Here is a 19,998-nt window from a genome sequence, read left to right as displayed (position 1 = left end):
AGGGACTTCAAAACACTTTTAAATGCATGTAATTGTTGATAGATTGGGTATTTACAGCTAGTAAGCCAAATATGTTATGACATTTCACAATTGCTTCTTCAATAAATAAGTTCTGGAGAAAAGAAGGTAACGTCTCAAATAAAACCAGAACTGGTTCACCAACTCTTTGGTTGGGAGCTGTAACTACAAAAGGAATTTGGATGCTCAGTGATCATTAAAAGTAATGGGAACTTATGTATGCAGAGCCTACAATAGCTTCAGAAATCTTAGCCATGCACTGCTGGGACAATCTCCTTTTGGCCACTGCAAGGGCATTAACACTGAAGCACTCATCTTAAAAAAGAAACCAACAAGACCCAACAAGTTGCATAAAGAACTATTTCAAATGCTTATCTATAAGAATTTTACTGATGTTTGACTAAATTGACACATGAAAAAGAGATAGAACACCCTGTTATTTTTTGATACTATAATTACTGACATTTCAACTGAACAAGGACCTTATAGTCAAAGGGCTGACTGGCAAGAGGACTAAAATGGAAACAGATTTAAATCGAAATGCACTTTTTGAGGCTAGGAATTTCTTGTCAAAAATAAACACCTGCCAGTCACACATCATTATATATATTTATTCTGCATAACCACCTAGATTATAACTAATTCTACAAGGAATCATAGAAATAATGCAATGGAATACCTTCTGCCAAGGATGAGAAACAAATTAGTGGAATGAAGATAGGAAATAATACAGAGCAGTTAATAGCTACACTGGCCATTACCATTGTTAGCTGTGGTTCATTCATTGCCTTCTTAACGGTCAGATATTTAGCAGTCATTGTAACACAAATGAGCTTTCACGGGACCTCCTTCCATTGACTAAGAGCAGCATGACAGCAAGCCAGAAGCATTATATGGGACAGCAGGAAAGGAAATCAAGCAGAAGACTGAGAGCTCAGTGTTGAGCTGCTCTTCCTTCTTTTTCCTTTCATTATCTCTTCTACATATTTGAATCTAGCAGCCAGTTCCTTAGTCCCCGATTTTGTGTTGAGATGTACCATGAAGACAAGTCAGCACAATTAGCCCACCTAAAACAGGAGTTTCTCAAACACAGCATATTTAACACAGAGCCCTTAGCAAATGCTCCTGAACTCACCACAATGAGGATTAACCTTTTCAAAACATGTATTACAGAGGTTATGATTCAATCCATCATTTCTATATAATGGTTCTATATAACACATTGCTGCCAGATGCATATTGATGAGCTATAACCTGAAAGTCCACATGCAAATCTAGACATCTGATACCCTGTACTCATCTGAGATTTGTGGGATTCAGACGCTGTTGCTCCAATCTCTGTTACCACTAATTGTTCTGCTTTCTGCCATGCTCATTCACAAGCCTGTGAAACACTTATTTATTTTTGTATTAGTCCCTCTCCAAGCCAGAGCCAAATTCTATAGCTGCCACTGATCAGACTTGTCCTTTCTCGTTTCTTTTATTTTATGAAGACACTTTTCACCTCTCTCTGCCACACTATACAAATCCTGTTTTCTTGCCCTCCCACAGCTTCTTCCTCTGCTCAGTCTCTGCAAGGTTTTGTTGCTCTTATCATCTCTTTCTCTCAACATGCTCTCTGTCCTCTTGAAGGCTGGGTTGACAGATCCTCTCGTCATATGCTTGAAGGCTGATTTCAGCTCTTTCTTACAGCACCATGCCTATATGCCTCCTCACCTGCAAGTGCTTAGTTTGGACCTTCTTCTACTAGGGCGCCTCACGGCTCTTCCTCCTGAGGAGGGTCACGGGGATTTAAGGTGTGCAGTGCTGGAGGCCTCAGGCACTAGTCTGATAAATGACTGCATCAATAGGCCTGGTAGCTTGTTCTCTTGTCATTATCAAAGACATGCACTAGTCATTTGATGGGATCTCCCCTGGGCGTCCAAGAGGTTCTCAGAAAAGAGGATGTTTAGACTTACTATCAGAATAAATTTAGCACCCTGTGCTCCCTCCCCCATGCTTTAGAGAGACATTCATGAGGAGCAGGCACCCCTAATTGCTTACATGGTTCCTGCCCATCTCCATGTCACTTCCTTAAGGAGATGCAGACTAGGACAAATTCATATGGGAAGCACAAGCCAAAACCAGGCAACTGCAGTGGTTCCACTTAGGAGATTTGGTAGTTAGTTGATGCGTGCAGTCCTCCTCCGACACTGAAAGAAACTGAGTTTCCAGCTACTGACACACACTCTTCCCAAAATTCCCTGAGGAGGCATTTGTCTGCCCTTCACATATCCACCACGAGGCATGTCTACTTCCTTCTTATTTCCTCACTCAGTTCCTTAAGAAAACCCACATTTTTGCTGTAAACCCTTAGTATATTATACCTGCAAGCCAAGAGATGCATAGTATGATCTTGAATAGCTAATGCCCTCCAGACTATGCATGGATTGGAGGATGCTTGGGGGCAAAACTTGACATTTCTTCTTGCAGGGCAATGCATCTTTTCAGTTTGGAAGCTCCCCTTTCCAGAAGCCAATCTTCTAATTCTCACTGAGAGCCAGCAGAACTTTGCCTGTTAACACACCTCTCTTCAAAATTCAAACAAAAAACTAATTTCAGCAATGGGCTAAGCACACAGAAGGTTCTCTGTCTGTAATAATCCAATGAGGTACCTGCATTCTAAAGGAATTTGCCTCCTAGTGATCTGTTACTGCTAATTATGTTACATCACAATTGCAGTTCTAAATCAAATTCATACTAGCAAGGAAATATATTACTAAGCTTTTCATTCAATCCTTAACTTGTTTTGTTACACATTGCAAAGGCTCTGACCTGTGCCTCAGAATACCTAGGCATGTAGAAAGTTTAATTACTGTATTTGGTTTGCATGGCAAGGTTTTGGCAGTGGGGAGGCTACAGGGCCTTCTGTGAAAAGCTACTTGAAGCTTCCTTAAGTCAGCTGGCTCCAAGATGGACCTCCTGCTGGTCAAGGCCAACACCATCAGTGTGGTTGACAGTGCCTCTGAAATAACTTAGTTACGAAGGGAAAAAAAATGGTGCAGCTGCAGCCAGGAAAGGGAAGTGAGAATATGTGTGAGAAAAAAGCCTCTGCAGATACCAAAGGGCAGAAGGTGCTCCAGATGTTTCCCTTGTGGCCTGGGGTAAAGATCATGTGAAGTAAGATGACTCCTGCAGCCCATGGAAGTTGATGGTGAAGCAAATATGCACCTGCAGGCCATGGAAAACCCAATACCAAAGGAGGCTGTGACCCCATGGGAAGCCTGAACAGAACCAGGCTCCTGGCAGGCCCTGTTGACCAATGGGAAGGACCCTACAGTGGAGCAGGGTAAGAGGAGAAGGAGTCTTCCCCCGGAGGAGGAAGGTGATGTGTGATGAACTGACTGCAACCTGCATTCTCTGTTCCTGTCGTAGGGTTGGGGGAAAGGCCAGTTCCCCTGCACCACTGGTGGGGAGAAGTTAGAAAAATAGGGAGTAAAGTCAAGCCCTGGCAGAAGAAAAGGGTGCAAAGAAGGTGTTTTAAAATTTAGGGTTTTTTTTCTCATCATCCTGCTCTGATTTTGTTTGGTAAACATGAAACTGATTTTGCCCATGACAATAATTAGGGAGTGATCTCTCCCCACCCTTAACTCAATCCATGAGACTTTCGTGTATTTTTTCTCCTTTGTCCAGCTAAAGAGGGGGAGCATCGTTAGAGTTGCTTTGGTGGGCACCTGTTGCCCAGTCAGGCTCAACCCAACACAATTTCATAGATTACTTTTTAACCTTTGATTTACTTCTGTGGTAGGCTAACAGGGATCATGTAGAAGAATTCAGCCCTGGTGTGCTCCCAACTTGAGACCTGTTGTGTTACATGGCTGAGTGCTGCGTAGTCCAGCAGGGCAAACTCTACACAGTTCAGTGAGTTTTGGCTCCACTGGATACCTACATAGCAGCATGCAGGGCTTCAGTCCTTCTGAAAAGGGGAAATAATTTACAGAAAGGCCCTATGGAGAAACAAATCAACATGTCCTCCCTAGAGGCCCCACGGCAGCCCTAACCAGCTCTGTTCCTTCAGCGAGGACGTGGACTTGAACTAATGGCACAGGCCTGTAAGAGCACCTCAGTGCTGTCACTGCTAGAAAAAACAGATGACACAAAAGGCAGAAAGAAGAAAATCGAGGGAGGAATTCAGAAGGTAGCCCTACAATCTGAACACCTTGGTGTTTCACTGATTCCAGCTTAAGCTTGTACCGGTTACAGTTTGGGATATCTGTATCTGCAGGTTCAGGCGTTTGAATAGCTATTGCAAAAACAAGAGAGACAAACATTTCTAACATACAAAATTCATTTCGCAGCATACCTTCACAAGTATCTGAAATCCATTTATTTCTTAGCATCTGAACTAATGCTTTTCAAAGCAAAACAAGTAATTTAAAAATTGGAACCCCTTGCAACTGCATAAAATGCTCCTTTCATCCATTCACTCTTTAAATGAGGACCTGAGTCAACTCCTTCACAACAGTTGCAGTTTCTCCAGTCTGCAAGCACTTTTCAAAGGCAGTCTCTATCTTTTGGAATACCATCATGACATGCTCACTAGTGTTGTGGATAGTGAATTTTAAGGGTTTAACTTTCAGATGAAATGTATGTAACCATGTTAAAAATTCCTGTGAAAGCAAAGCAGGTCTTATGCATGCACTGCAGTCAGTTTTCACAGTTTTATCCATTTTTTAATTACCCAAGGCATTCTGATTACAGAGCTACAAAACTATTTAAAAATGGGTTTTACAGTGATTTAATGGGTACAAAAAGCATATGAAATTAGGAAACATTTACTTCTCTTCCCCTTCTTATAGTGCTAAATATATTTAAATCAAGCTTGTTTAAAAAACAAATACTCCCAGGGTAAAGACTTTCATATCAACTTCTAGTTAAGTTGGTTTCTGAATTAGAAACCTCTGGCAATTATTTTTTTCCCCAATGAAATGTAAGTGATGACATATCATTAACTAGCAGCATTACACCACTAAAATACTAAGACTTGTCTTGCTTGCCTCAAACTTCCCTTTCTTTAAGTGCAATGCCTTAGAGGCAGCAGTGTTAAAATGGTACAAAGTACTCTACTACCACCAGTCTGTATCTTTATTCAGGAGAACAAGCTTCACATTCTTCCCTGCTAACACAGTATATGGGCATGTTCAGCTCCTTCATAAAACACACTCATACACTATTACTGTCTAGAACAAGGTACAGTACTGACATGACAGATTCATGTTCCCAGCTGTGACATAAGGGCTCTTTGACAATGCCACAGTTAAAGCCCTATTAAGAAAACATGTGCCGGACAGTCCATATGATGCAGTTAAATGCTATAAAAGATTTTCCAGGTGTTAATGAGTTACTTGAGTAGAATGAAAATGAGATGGATCCATGCACTTGGAAATTCTCTAAAAGCTGGACTCAGGCTCTCAGAGAGACAGACAAACAGTGCTTTATAACCATCACTGGCCACACTCTGCACCTGACGGTATGAGGTGATGAGTGACCCTGACTATTCAGTGGGGACACTGTTCAATGAGGATCGTTTGCATGGGAAAAGACAGACTTTCATGTCTTCCTGCAGTTTACTGCATCCTTTTTATTTTGCTGCATTTGTGAAAAAGCACTACCCTATTTTCCCCTTTTAAAGCTTTTTCTTTTTCCCTACAGAGAAAGAAAACATTATGCCTGTAACTTCATTTCTTGTTCTTAGTTTTATGAGGGACAGCTTGATCAAGTACAGAGAAGAAACTGTTATTTAACCCACATTAAGTATCCCTACTTACAGTTTAGTTTTTTTAAAGAACAGAAATACAGACTTTTGCATACTTTGAAACATCAGTGGTTGCAATTTGTCAAGACAGTGTTTGGGCTTAGGATCTATTTCCTTAAGCTATGTTATGAAATCATATGTATGGACTGTCCTGAAATTTTCAGCCACTGGTATTTCAGAGTATAAGCACGTATTATCTTGTACATCAGATACTGACAGTAGAGCTGCTTATTCCTATCATCTGCTGACTTGTTTAAAAATAATTCAATTTCCTTGGCATGTGTGAATTTCATGGTTACTATCCTAGAGGAGCTATGTTTTGTTTTATCTACATATGACAAGTACAATGAGGGAAGGCTGCAATGCAGATTCTTCCATGCTGTTGTGACCACAATGACCACAACCACAGTCTTAATCCCAGCATACAATTGTATCTAGGAAAAAAAAGGCTTATGTTGTCTCCACGCTAACTCCAGCCTGATTTTCTTTAAAGGGGAAGGTTCCTAGTAATATGAGAACCAATGGAAGGTCTCCTCTCAGAAATTAATTTAAACCCACCTATTTTATTTCTCACAATGACATGTCATTATTTTTTTACCCTTCATTTCCAATCCAGTATCTCAAGTCTTCTCACTGTTCTCCCACCTCAAGAGAGATACTTAAAATAACTTGGAGAACTAAATTTTCTTTACATACATCAGAAGACTAGGTGGAGAGAATGAATAAAGCAGTCTAATAGCACATTGACAGAGATTCTTGAAATTTATGTCTTAAGGGTTAAAATTCCTCTGGCTTGCCAGGTGTTCCAGGCAAATGTTGCATTCATACAATGTAGTATCTGACCATTTAACCATATGTCAAACAATCTTTGCTATGACAACCAGATGTAGACATTGCCATGGAATGAAATTATCATTTTATTAATTACCCTTTAATTAGTTGATACAGCAGAGAACATGCAGTAATTTAGTCATAATTGGCCTGACTGAGATTCAATACTTACAGGGATGGAATCTGTTTGTGAGACTACTTGTCATGAATAGTAATTACGTCTGTGACAGTGCAATTTTATTATGAAGATGTACTGTGCATTTCAAACCACTTTTAAGTAAAAGGTACCATTCAGGATTTAACTACCATTTCATGGTGAATGTTTTCCTTGAACAAAAGTGTATAATCCTCTGTGCATTTTGCTAAACATGTAGTAGCAAGGCTAGAAAGACCTCTTCCCAAACTTTCTGTGATGCCCAAAGTAGGTTTTGAGGCATTTCATTGTAGAAGTGAGAGGCCACGTGATGTATTTTCTAGAGTTTAATGTGGTATTTGTGTAAAGGGTACTCTATGAAGACTTGTGGAAAAGTTCTGTCAGAACTGCAAGCAGAAACTTGAGCAGTGTCTCTAACATAATCACTTGATTGCTACTCTTTTTTTCATCTCTGTAAAATCAGCAGAACATTCTTTGGTTTCTTAGAGTAGATTAGCAACATCCCCCTCTAGACTGTACTACCAGAAAGAAAATGCCTTGAAGATGTCCTTTCAGTACATGGTGCAATTAAACCAGGTATACTATTGGTAGACAGAATACTGACTATCACTGTGGTAGGACAGGGCACATTCAACAGCTTAATAAAAGTGCTTGTAAAATGAACACTGGCCCTTATATACCCAGTCATTACAGGTTGTTTTTACCATCACTCTGGACAAAACTCTGGAATCTCCATTCTGTTCTTGCTCTTCTAAACTCTGTGACCTGAGTGAAGTCTGCAGTGTTTTATATTAGTTTCATACTGTTAGAGAGACAACATGCCTTTTGTTTTCTCTACTTGTCTTTCCACAAAAATCTCACAAAGTGCAGGTCAAAACCTTCCACAAATGCAGCTTCAAGAAAATCTTACAAATTGCTTTACTTTTCAGATTGAATGAGAGCTCTTCCTCCCCCCCCCACCCCCCCCCGGTAATGGATAGTTCCTACCTTTCTCTGGTTGCAGTGACAGAAAATGATATCTAATTGAATTTCTTTTTTAAACCTTGCCCAATTGCAGCATATTTATTTGTTTATTTATGGATAGGCAAGCTACATGGATGTTGCCAAGGATGTTTTTTTACTTTGATCAAATCACTATGGACTGCTTTGCAAATTTTCTTTCTTTTAAATGTAACACCCTTCCATCCTCTCTGATAACTAATCCCGTTATGCTTCTTTATCACACATGTATGTATGGAAAAACGTGCTTATATAGGAATGAAAGAAATTTTTGCCTACGGTGCCACCTTGCAGTTAATATCAGTAAGTCATACTCTATTGCTGGTAAATGCGTCTTGCTCAACAACTTATAACCACCTCCAGTACAAATACACACAGGTTGTATTTTCCCGCTGTGTCACAGGGAATAGTTAACACATTTAACAAGAGATCATTTAATTAGATTACCATGAAAGAGTCAGTGCTGCAAGGAACTTGAGTTGAACGGGGACACAGTCACAGTGTTAAAAACTCAAAATAGTTTACCATTAAAACCTTGTGTGCCTGCTTGAAAAATGTCTTAGAGCAGCACAAAAGCTGGCACCATTAGCTTTCATCCCTGCTGAGTTGGCAATAAAGTGCACACATAAGTAAAACACATTAATTGGTATTAGTCAATCTAGTTAAGATGTTCATTCTCCAGGCATCTTCAGATTCTATTACCATAAAATAGGATTTCTTTAAGTCTCATAATTTGACTTTGTCCATCCCGAAATGATGTTGACATAGCAGCAGTAAAAGCACAATTACACCCCATCTTTACAAAGGTATTCTCTATCTAAATAGACCAAAATTCACATGCTCCAAGCCTCACAAAAGAAATAAGTGATACATTTCATATTACCTTATCACTTTCTTATGCTATTCCCCCCCTTCCCTATTTTTCCTAGTGTGCACTACTGATTACTGCTAAGATCAGAATGAACAATTAACTGCCTAATTATTCCAGTCACACCAAGCCACAATGAAATCTTTATTCAGTGTTTACAGCAATCTTTGGCAGAGACTGTCTTGCTGTTTTTAAACCAAGAAGAACTGCTCCCTTTGGCTCCCCTCTGCATCAGCTGCCTGGGTTTCAGAGCTGGATGCCAATAATCGGCCTCCTTTTTCTCTTCCAAAGTGGCTATTTTTTTTTTTTTTAAAGGGTGAAAAGACCTATTCTCATCAACTCTCCATATATTCTGTCTGATTTATGTCCCAGCTACTGGATCTCTTCCTTCCGTATCTTTTACCATTTGTGTCCCCCTCGCACCCCCTCCGCTCCGCTCCCGCAGCGCTCGCCCAGCCCCGGCGCCCCCGGGGCGGAAGGGGGGCGCTCCTTCCTCGCTTGCCCCAGCGAGGCGAGAAGCGAGGGGGCTAAAGGCGGACGAGAGGTTCAGCTCCTGCACTGTAGCACCTCTCTCCTACACAGACACCCACACACCTTTTTCTACAGGTTCTCTGCTTTCTATGGAGACCCCCCGCAGCGGCTCCCCGTGGTTTCCGCCCCAGGAAAGTTGAAGGTAACCGCTCCGTGCCACAGGCGGCTCCTTCTACCCCTCTCTGTCTTTCCGACATCCTCCCGGGGCCCGACGGCGAGCCGCGCCGCGGGGACACTCCCCGGCCGGCTCGGCCCTGCCCTGCCCACCACGGCAGTGCACCTGCAGGGGGGGAAGAATGTCCCAGGCAAACTCCAGAGCGACCCGAAGTGGGCTTGCTCCGTCCCCCACCTTCTCCTCCTCAACCTCTGATTGCGGCTGGGCAGTTACAGGGGCCACGGAAAAAACGAAGGGGGAAAAAAACCCAGAACGAATTAAATAAAAGAGAATTAAAGAAAATAGTAAAATAAATATTAAAAATAAACGTAAAAGGCGAAGAAACAATAAAATTAGAGAATAAAAAGTGATAAAGAAAAATACAAGAGAAAAAAAAGGCAGAGGGAAAAACAGGGGAAAAGGAAAAGGCAGAAGAAAAAAAATTCCCGAAGCTAAACTGGATTACCTTGCAGTGCGCAGGAAGCTCCCGGCTGCCTTGCTGGCGACAGCACTTGCCTCCTCCGCCGGGTGCGCTTCTCAAATCACCGCGCCCTCGCCGCTCCTTCCGCCGGGGCCGCACAGGGCGCCTTGGCGCAGCTGTGCCGCTCACTGCTGGCTCAGGGCGGGGGACGGTTCGGAGGGGGCGCTGCGCTGCAGGGGGCTGCGCGGCGACGACCCGGGCGCCGGTGCTGCGCCGCGGGAGGAGGAGGCAGGAGCCGTCGCGGGCTCCCCGATGCCTAAAGTTGCCCCTGCTGAAAGTGACCGCCACTGCCCCTTGCTCCGCTGCCCGTGTAGATCGCGGCGGTTCTAACGCTACCGCGGGGAGCTACGAAAGGCGATTGGTGCCGGAGACCTGCGTCCTCCTCCACCGCTCTTCGCCCCCCTCCCTTTTTCAGGGAAACAGCTCCAGGCCGGGTCCTCGCAGCTCATCGGCTGTGGGAAAAGCAGCCCCCAGTCTCCCCTCTGGAGGGCTGCTACCTTTCAGGAGGGCTTCAAAACGCACCACACGGACTGTGAGAAAATGGGCTGCTGAGGTAGACCAAAAGTAACGCTGGGGAGATGAAGCATTGCTTTGTTTAACAAGGAGATGAAAGCTGAATTTCTTCAGAAGGCTCAATTTTAGTTAATAAACATCCTGAGACTAATGTCAGAGGTACTTTCATGAGGGTAAACAGTACAGTTTGCTGGAGGGTTTGTGTAAGTCTTTGGAAAACCAAATAGTAAGGGGGTTTTACATTCACTTCTAAAGAACATTTTAGTGTTCATAAAAGCTGCCAGACTTGCTGAAATACTCCCTACCCACAGAACGACAGCCACAAAGGCAACAGCAGGACAAGACATCCTCTCTGCCTAGCAATTTGCCTCAGTCTTAAGTAACTAGAAGGGTAGATATTTATTTTATCAGCTCTGGGCTAGCCTTCAGTTTTCTGCGGTGTGGGAAGGTAGCAAACTTGTACTGATGTTGATGACATGTATGTATGGAAGAGATAGGGAATCTTGTCCACCTGGGTACAAGGAGTTTATTACCTCTGTAATAGCTCCCCGTAGTAATAACTTCTTTTCACTGCCAGAGCAGAGCCCGTTACCTATCTCAGTTACATTGGTAAATTCCAAGCAACTCCACTAAGCTCAGAACAGACCTGTGCCCCAGCAGTCTGTGGCCAAACCAGTGACTGGCAGTAGAAGACTCAAAATCTCATTATCAAATCCTTGGGACAGTGCCAGTCCCTCAACAATCACATCCTGAGGGGAAGATTCAGATTATACAGTTAAGATTTGGATATTTTGATTGTTTGCAGAACTGGCTATTCTCTGGCCCTGCATTTTTCATCTTGATCATAATAGTCACTTCAGCATTACACAAGAAAAAAGGCATTCAGATCTCTGGAGAGAAGGCGTTGGAAGTTTGTATGCCAGCAAAGTGCCCAAAAGAAAGGATAAATTAGAGCTATGATAAATTCTTTGACGTGTTGGGAAGCAATAAGGATGTTCTCCCAGTTTCATCCATTGCATGTTCATCTTGGGGTCATCCTCAGGCTGATTGAACATTTTTAGTGCAACGGTCTAAGGAGGCAGAAATGGCTCTTGTCAGCACTGCTGGTCAGCATCAGAGACTCTGATAATGCTTAGGCAAAATACACCACTCAGTGCCACTTTTCCTCAATAATAGGACAGAATACATGTAATAACATGCTGGAAAGTTACCAGTACACCATTACTACCGGGAGAATGATTACAAGAGCAATGACCTCTTGCTGGAGTTGAGCTGGTTATTGAATCAATGTGTAATTTTTTTCCAGACTAGGATTTTATTCACAATACTTGCTTCTTGCAGCATATGCACACATCTCTATGTCTCTGCTTCAATATTGTATATTCGTAATATGTCTGATTATAAATTAAAAGGCTAAACAGATGCTGCTTGAAAAGTTTGCCTCTCAGTTTGAGTGTAGTCTGTGAGTTTCCCTCCACCCCCATCCCCCAAGTTAGGCTGCAGTAAGAGAAAAAAATAATTATCTATGAGAGCTTTAATGGAATGGCAGCTGTAGTGAATGCTCTTTGATTATTGCATCTATCACAGCACCATGAAAATAAAATGCAGATACTCCCTATTGTTTAAGGTTATAATTTAGGATTAATATATAGTAGATAATGCAGCACTCAAATATGACACAGAAAACCCAAGAGAATTCTATGATGTAAAGACTGAGCACTAGAAAAAATCTGCACATTTAATACACAAGCTCCTTTGTTTAACACATACATCTGAATGGGTTATCCAGATACTGTGTTTACTAAAGCAGATGTGGCTGCATACACTAATTTCTGCCTCATGTGTTGTCTTCCTTCACTGGGATGTGTTTCAGTAATATGCCCATGACTTCTCTTTTCCAAGAGCTGTTGTGTGATGTACAGTAAAATAAGAGGAACTTAAATTTTCACTGGCTCGTGCTCCCCCCCAGTACAGAGATGAATCCTGCAGTTTGAAGAGTACTCTCCTGTGAGAGTACATTGCAAACAATGTGTGTGTCAACTCACCTGTCTCAGCATTACATGTTTTCAGCTACCAGGCTTTCTTCAGGACAAATGAGAGAAGGTTTCTAACATTCACATGCAGAATGCATTTACAATGTCCAGAACAGGTGGGTGAAGATGTATCTCACCTCCTTCCTATAAAAAACAATGTTTCAAAATTTACAATTTTAAAGTAAAAAAACTAACTCTCAAACTTTACATAAAAATCAGTTCTTGAATATGAAACATTTTATGAAGGACAGTTGTGATTACATGTCCTTACATGAAAAGACTGAGTCTCCAATACTTGGTGTTCTCCCTGCTGCCATATTGTACATATGCTAAACCTATGCAAAACAGAGTAAAAAAATACTAAAGAATTCAGCATGCTGAGTGGGTTTAAAATCTAGTGGCTTTCTGAGATACGAAAGAAACATTTTGCTATCACTGTTTGAACAAGAGCATTTTGTATGCTGCAAGCTATTTACACTGTTCTCCTACAAGGAGAGCTTGGAAGCAGCATTATATATAGATACTGCTCAATGTTCATATGGATTTCTGTCTTGCAGGACTGAAAGAAGGAGTGAGTTAGAAGTTACCTAAATGACAGAGGTGAAGGAACAAGAGAGAAGAAAGCTGAAAAACAACTACTTTCCACTTTTGTATTGTCATTTCATGTCATACAGCAGCTTTGATGTTTCTATCTTCTGCCTCACTCTATCCAGCCCTGTTCATGATTCTTCGAACAAAAAACAAGGGTTTAAGATTTTGCAGATGTGGGCTTTCTTGTGGTTTCACTTTACAGGTGGCTGACATGAAACACCCAATCTTTATAAGTACTAAAACCAGATATTTGCACCGGGAAGTGTTAGAAGAATTGGTATGGTGTAGATTTTGTAGCATCTTTGTGGCTTTTGCAAATACTGGGTGTTCATTTAACCACAGATTTGCTTTTGCAGTTAATCATGACCTACACTATCAGGTTTTTAGTGCAATAAAATAATGGCTTTTCAGAATGCAGCAAATTTTAAGGGTACTACAGAATCTATCTGAGAAACAGAAAAGGTGAGTATTAACTGAAAAATATTCTGTACCCCAAACAATTAAATGAGGCTGTCAGCCAAAAGCAAGAAGTTTCCAAAGCAATGAAATAAAACCACATGTTGCTGAAGAAATGACATATAAAGACAATGCATATATAACGAGAAGGAAAAGGAGTATGTTCAGTCAAAAAACCACATCCACCGTTGTAAAATGTTACTAAACCAGTAATAAGAATAACTTTAAAGTTGTCACATTCACAAGCAAGAATATGAGCTCTACTTGGTATCTAAGAGAGTAGGGATGCCATCCTGAGGGACTTGGACAGGCTTGAGAGGTGGGCCCCAGTCAAGCTCATGAAGTTCAGCAAGGCCAAGTGCAAGGTCCTGCACCTGAGTTGGGGCAATCCCTCGAATACATACAGGCTGAGCAAGGAGTGGCTTGAGAGCAGTCTTGAAAAGAACTTGGAGATGTCAGTCTATGAAAAACTCAACATGAGCTAGCAGTGGTCACTGGCAGCCCAGGCGGCCAACCATGTCCTGGGCTGCATCAAAAGAAGTGTGACCAGCATGATAAGGGAGATGATTCTCCCCCTTTCCTCTGCTCTTGTGAAACAACACCTGGAGTACTGTGTCCAGTTCTGGTGCTCCCAACACAAGACATAAAATTGCTGGAGCGGGTCCAGAGGAAGGCCACAAAGATGACTGGAGGGCTGCAGCACCTCCCTTTTTGGGACAGGCTATGAGAGTGGGGCGGGACAGGCTATGAGAGTGGGGCTGGCCAGGCCAGGCTATGAGATCTGCAGAAGAGAAGGCTCCAGGAAGACCTTATCATGGCCTTCCAGTACCCAAAAGAGGCCTACAAGAAATTTGGGAATAGACTTTTTACAAGGACTGCTAGTGATTAGACAAGAGGGAATGGATTGAAGCTTGAGGAGGGGAGATTTAGACTGGAGATTAGGAAGAAATTCTTTACAGTAAGGGTGGTGAGACACTCGAATAGGTTGCCCATGGAGGTTGTGGATGAAGCCTCCCTGGAGGTGTTCAAGGCCAGACTGGGTGAGGCCTTGAGCAACCTGGTCTAGTGGGGGGTGTCCCTACCCATGGCAGGGCAGGTGGAACTAGATGATCTTCAAGGTCCCTTCCAAGCCAAACTATTCTATGAATCTATATGACATGCTGCAAAAGAAAAACTCCTGAACAGTATGTGGCCTGTTTAATAACCATGTGTACACGTGAAATCCAGTGGAGAACTTAAAATGACAACAGCACAGCAGAAGCAAGGACATGCATATATGCATGCGCCTGTTCTGTCACATACCATGGAACACATCACTTAACAGGCTCCAAGATACTACCTTTCTTTTGCCTCCACTCTCCTTTTCTTACAGGTAATCTTTGATGAGTTCCTAGGCCTAGCTCAGGGCTGGGCCTGAGCGTTCATCATTTTCAGGGGGTTACCTGAACTTACCACTGTCAGATAAACTTCGCAAAGGTCTTCTCCCTCAGAACTATGTCTTTGTTCTCTGACTTTGCTGTTTTGCCTTGCTTAGTCACTTAGTACAGTGACTTACCTTCTTCATGCTTAGGTAGGGTAGAGGAAGGTCAATCTGACAATGCTTAGTCACCTTTCCTTCTACCTTAGTTAAAGAAAACCTTATTCAAACATCTATTCAAACCTTCTGGCCATTTCACAGCACAGACTTGTTTTGGACTATCTCATGCTGTTTAAAAAAAAAAAGACTTTGTCTCTCCCATCCCTTCTTAAACCTAATTCTCAGTTCATCGTTTTAGTTGAACATGGACTTCCGTTTCTGCCAGAAAGACCATCACCATGGTCTGCTCCATCAGTATCTTCAGGAGAGTAATTTGTGGTCTGGAACCATTGGGGAAAGCACTGCCTTTTCTCCTGCTGACAGATGCATTAGCTTTTCCTTCACACTGAGACTTTAAAACTCTACAGCAGTGCCAGAGAATACCAAAAGTAGGAGTCAGCTTTAAAGCTCTAGACTTTATCAGTTTAGTGTGAAACCTGATTTGGTTTCAAGACATGGGCAAAAAAGTTCACAGAGTCATACCCATGTCTGCAAATTTCATCCTAGACAAAGGGCACCATGAGTCTCAGAGAGAGCTGTCAAGGAATTGCCATGGCACCTTGGCCTTGTCCTGGCCTCTCCCTGATAGCACCATTTGTTTGCTCATTTTATCACATGGCAAGTGGAATTTCCAAATGCAAAATACATGCAGGTGTATTACTACAAGTTTACTTTTTTTCCCAACAATATTTTTTATGGAATGATCATAAGCAGATTTTCTGGTCTTCCATCTCTTTAGTAAACCAGTTCTGAATACCTCTAACTGCACCAGGCCGTCAAAAAGGAGTGAATTGTTTGCTGTGTTATTTTTACCACAGGATGTGATGTGTGTGCTACGGACAAATCATGGGTAGTATGCTAGCTGGTATACAAGAAGTTGTCAAATTGTTAGCTACACCCCTGTCTGCAGTGAGACAACTGTAGGTAATGAAGGATTGTTTTCTCCCCATGCATGATGACTGGGGTTAATGGAAAAATAGTAAGGTGAAGAAGGAAAGCCAGATCTTGCTATACAAATATTAAAAGGAACAGATGCTTTTTGTCAGAATTTAAGTCAGTGATTTCTGTGCTTGGGCACCTTTTCCTGATTGCACTGAATGGCACAATACAAAATGCAGCATAACTCTGATTGCCCAGCACTGTTCATGTTCTCTCTATGGGAACTGGGCAGTGATTTTTCTTTGAATACATCATTTACAGCTTGCTACAGCGATTCTGCAAAGTCAATAAATACCCTTAGCACAAAGCAAAGAATGAAGGGCATTATGGAGGAAGAGAGAATGATACTACAGTGACAGAGAAAAATGAATTCCACTGCACAAGCACATTACAAGTTCCATTCAATGGGATAATATTACTTCTGTGTTGTGGTTTGTGTTTTTTTTTTTTCCCAAACCAAAGTACTTTAGAAAATACATCTAATATGGTCATATCTAAAATGATCTTACGTGTAGTTTACATGTCACTACTGACATAAACCCTCTGGCAGTGAATTATCATATGATTATCTATTGTGCAAAGACGATCTGTTTATTGATTCAGGTCACATATATTTGCAAGGCAAGGTTTGTAGACACAGGTAATACTTTTTATTAGATCAACTGATGAGAATGGAAAGATGGATTGGCACACAAGCCCTTCCCAGAGCAAATGGTGGTCTGTTTTTTTTCCCCCTAGGTACTCAAGTTGGCTTTATAAAAGATGTTACTTCTCCTCACAAACTTACCTTCTGTTACAGCCTTAGATCACTGTGACTATTACAATGCTGTTGCTTATGTAATTAGAAAATAACTTGCTGGGAACCTGGTTACTCCTCTGCATTATTAATAGTGTCTGACAAAATCTTCTAACCACCTGAAGCAATCAAATTGGAGGGTACAAGTACTGACAAAGCTTACAGAAAGCAGTTTTCAGGCAGAGGGTATTAAGCTGTGCTAGAAATAGTCTGCTAGAAAGCAGCTACATCCCTTGAACTTGCAGTAGGTATACCCTGTCACTCCTGTCTTTCTTCTACAGGTAACAAAACAAGTTAGCAGGTGATCTGCCAGATTTCTATTTGTCTCTTCTTTGAGAACAGTGCTGTTTCAGGGAATGGCTTGGAGTCTGCGTTTTCTGAGTGGACTTTAGTCTAAACAGGGAATATACACGATAAGTCAGAGTCCTCTCTCTCTTGGCCTGTGTCATGTAAGATTTAGGATTTTCAATGGGTGCTTGTCTTGAGCTTCAGAAACCCATTTTTTCAAGAAACACAGCACCTTTTTCCTCTTGAAACCTACATAAGCTCAAGTAATTCCATTGCAGTTTAGATCTCATTAACTGTGCTCTTTGCCTGGTCTTTCACCCATGTTGCTTCCAGACTTTGTGCTGCTGAGGGCCAGAGGCACAGAGCTCAGGGATATCCTGGACAAAATAATTTGCACGCCCTGTACAGCCAAAACCTACTATTTTCACAGTGTGTATACATGTCGGTGAAGAGTGCAGGCATCCCTTGGTGCCCCTGGAGCTTCAATGGTGGCTCTAAGGTCAAAGCTCGCACTAGAGCTGGACTGTTTTCTCTGAGCAGGGAACAGGGCATGGGAGACAAAACTGGGTGTATTGGACTTCTCTGCAGAAATCCCCCTGGGTGGTTTGAAGAATGCTTAGTGACCTACTACTGTAAGCAGTGTAGTGCAAACATTGTCAAACTGTCAGCTGTATCAATAAGAAGAAGTTTTAGTCTCATCTCACCCCTTCAAAATCCCCACTGACAGGCAAAAACTTGAACGTGCTCTTAGCACGAGAAGGGAGAAACCTGTTTTTTAATGTGCTACAGGCATGATCTAGACAAATTGCACCTATATTTTATTTGAAGCCATCACAGTACAACATAAAAAGGCATTTCAATTACCTCAACAAGCTACCAATACAAATTTATCATTTCAATTTTTCATCCCTTTTCTCCAACTCGGCATTTCTTCTATATATCATTGTAAATCTCATCAGTCCCAGCCCAGTTTAGGCTAATAAATTTCAGTTACCATCTCAAGCCTAACAAAAAGAGGAAGGTTGCAGTGAGGAAAGCCACAGGACCCACTTATTGCCTTGGGCCTTGAGTTCACCCCTCTGAACTGGGAAGTGGATGAGCTCATTCATCCTCACTAGCTCAGAGGCAGGTGTGATGCAGAGAGAGGCGAAGCTGCTGAATCCCATTGAAGTATCCTGGGCTGCAGGGTTGGGCCACCTCCAGGAACAGACCATATGCCCTCCTAAAGCAAAATTTAGGCAATGGTTTGAAAAACGCCATGCCAGAGCACAGTTTTAGTTGGCATACGTACAGCCCAAAGACAGACCAGAGCTGTTCATGCAAGCCTGGGGCAATGTATTTAACCACAGTTAATTTTATGGTCTTCTGGCATGCTATTCCTGTCTTGAAGGAGGGGGACAAGTTAAGCAGGAAACCAGGTATTTGCATATTAGTTAGAAATCCATTGAGATCCCAATGGGGAAAAAGAGAGAAAAGTGTTTTTTACCATAAATATGTTTTTTTCCTAAAAGAAAGTGCCAAAGCCTAATGTTTTCAAAGATTTTATGGATACACAGAAGAGGCAAACAAGGCAAAATAGTATTGCAAATCAACATATTTATGTGTTTATTAATTCTGACTAAAATATGCCATCATGACATGGTATATTACTAAACCCCCAAGAAATATAGATTATTGTAGCTAAGAATCTTCATGACACTGTTTCTTAAGCTCTGGTACTAAAATAGCTTCACTGTAAATGAATATTTACAGTAAAGGATGCTCATAAAAGTTCCAAAGCATTTTCTAGTGACAGTCTGTTCAACTGTTTAGTGATTTGAAAGACAACTCTCCAAGAACATAAAATATAGAAATGCATGAAAAATGACAAAGGCAGTCTGCTTCTGTTGAGGTGCCTCTAACTTGATTGCTAAGATGGTTGAAGTAGTTTTTCATAAATGAAATACGTCCTCAGTTTTCCTAGAATGGATAGGATAAGGGCAAAGTCATCAGAAAGTCTCTCCTGTATTTTCCTTTTAAGACATTTCTTTCTCTGGAATCTGTGTTCAGGGCACGCTAGGTAATTCTGAGGCATGTGTTCACAAGCAGATACATAAAAGACTAATTTATGTGCTCAAAGGCAACTGAAGCTTTGGTTTGCATATGCAAATGTACCTGCCCCATGCAAGAAGTGGGCTTTCCAGTATGCCCATGTGTGAGCTGCATTTACAGGCTTAAAAAATAATGATCTTCTGATCCACTATCACTGTCACTGTGGGTGTCATCACAGCACAATTCAGGCAGAAAACCTCAAGACACCTATTAGACCAAATCCTGTGGGCGTTACTCAAGCTAAAAATGTCGATGTCAACAAAAATTTTCCCCAAAGGATCTGTATGCACATGAGCCTTTTCTATACGTTCATACTTTGGTATCATTGGATATCTGCAGCAAAACTAGATTAGTTTTTCTTCTTTAACTCAGGGATCAAGGCGTTGGAGAACTATAACAAACAAAATTCCTTCTTTAAATCCAGATAGACACTACTTTTACAATTTTAGGATACCTTGGAAGGGTCTGGGGTTTTCAGCTAAGTATATAGAGAACTGTTTGAAGAGCAAGTACTTTTAAAGTCACTGTAATCAGATAGAGCACAAAGCAGTGAGTTTAATATGAGAAGTATGCAGTTAATGTTCAAATGATTCAAAATAGTAACTGTGGATCAGCAAACTTGCATCTTGGATGCTTTCTTTAGGACCAAGTCCAGACCAGGGCCATTCTGTCAAAGATAGTATGTCCTTAGACTGTAATTCCAGTCATAGTCTGTTTGCTGGAAGTGATACACATCATCAGTTTCCAGGTCTGACCACCTCCTTACCATGGACTCCAAGTTTAAGGTTATAAAGTAAACAGACCATGACAAACTGTCAGTGTCACTGAGAGTTTCACCATTGATAGCACCTTTAGGTCCAGGAGCTGAAGAGAAGACCTCAGCCA

At 41.7% G+C, this 19,998-nt stretch overlaps 1 protein-coding gene across 1 annotated transcript in view; it reads right to left on the bottom strand.

Moving 5' to 3' along the window:
• CDH20 (cadherin 20) overlaps window positions 1-19,998 on the bottom strand; it is a 199,351-nt gene that overhangs the window by 118,749 nt on the left and 60,604 nt on the right. The window contains exon 3 of the mRNA XM_068160991.1: window positions 12,389-12,520. Within this exon, the coding sequence (XP_068017092.1) occupies window positions 12,389-12,400 (12 nt within the window). The 5' untranslated portion in view covers window positions 12,401-12,520. The remainder of the gene's footprint in view (window positions 1-12,388; window positions 12,521-19,998) is intronic.

The sequence above is a fragment of the Melanerpes formicivorus genome, unplaced genomic scaffold (genome assembly GCF_026170545.1).
Source record: "Melanerpes formicivorus ecotype bairdi unplaced genomic scaffold, bMelFor1.0.p_v2 SCAF_55, whole genome shotgun sequence".
In the NCBI taxonomy this organism is placed as follows: domain Eukaryota; kingdom Metazoa; phylum Chordata; class Aves; order Piciformes; family Picidae; genus Melanerpes; species Melanerpes formicivorus.
The sequence above is the reverse complement of the archived record's forward strand: the minus strand, read 5'-3'. Positions and strand labels throughout refer to the sequence as shown.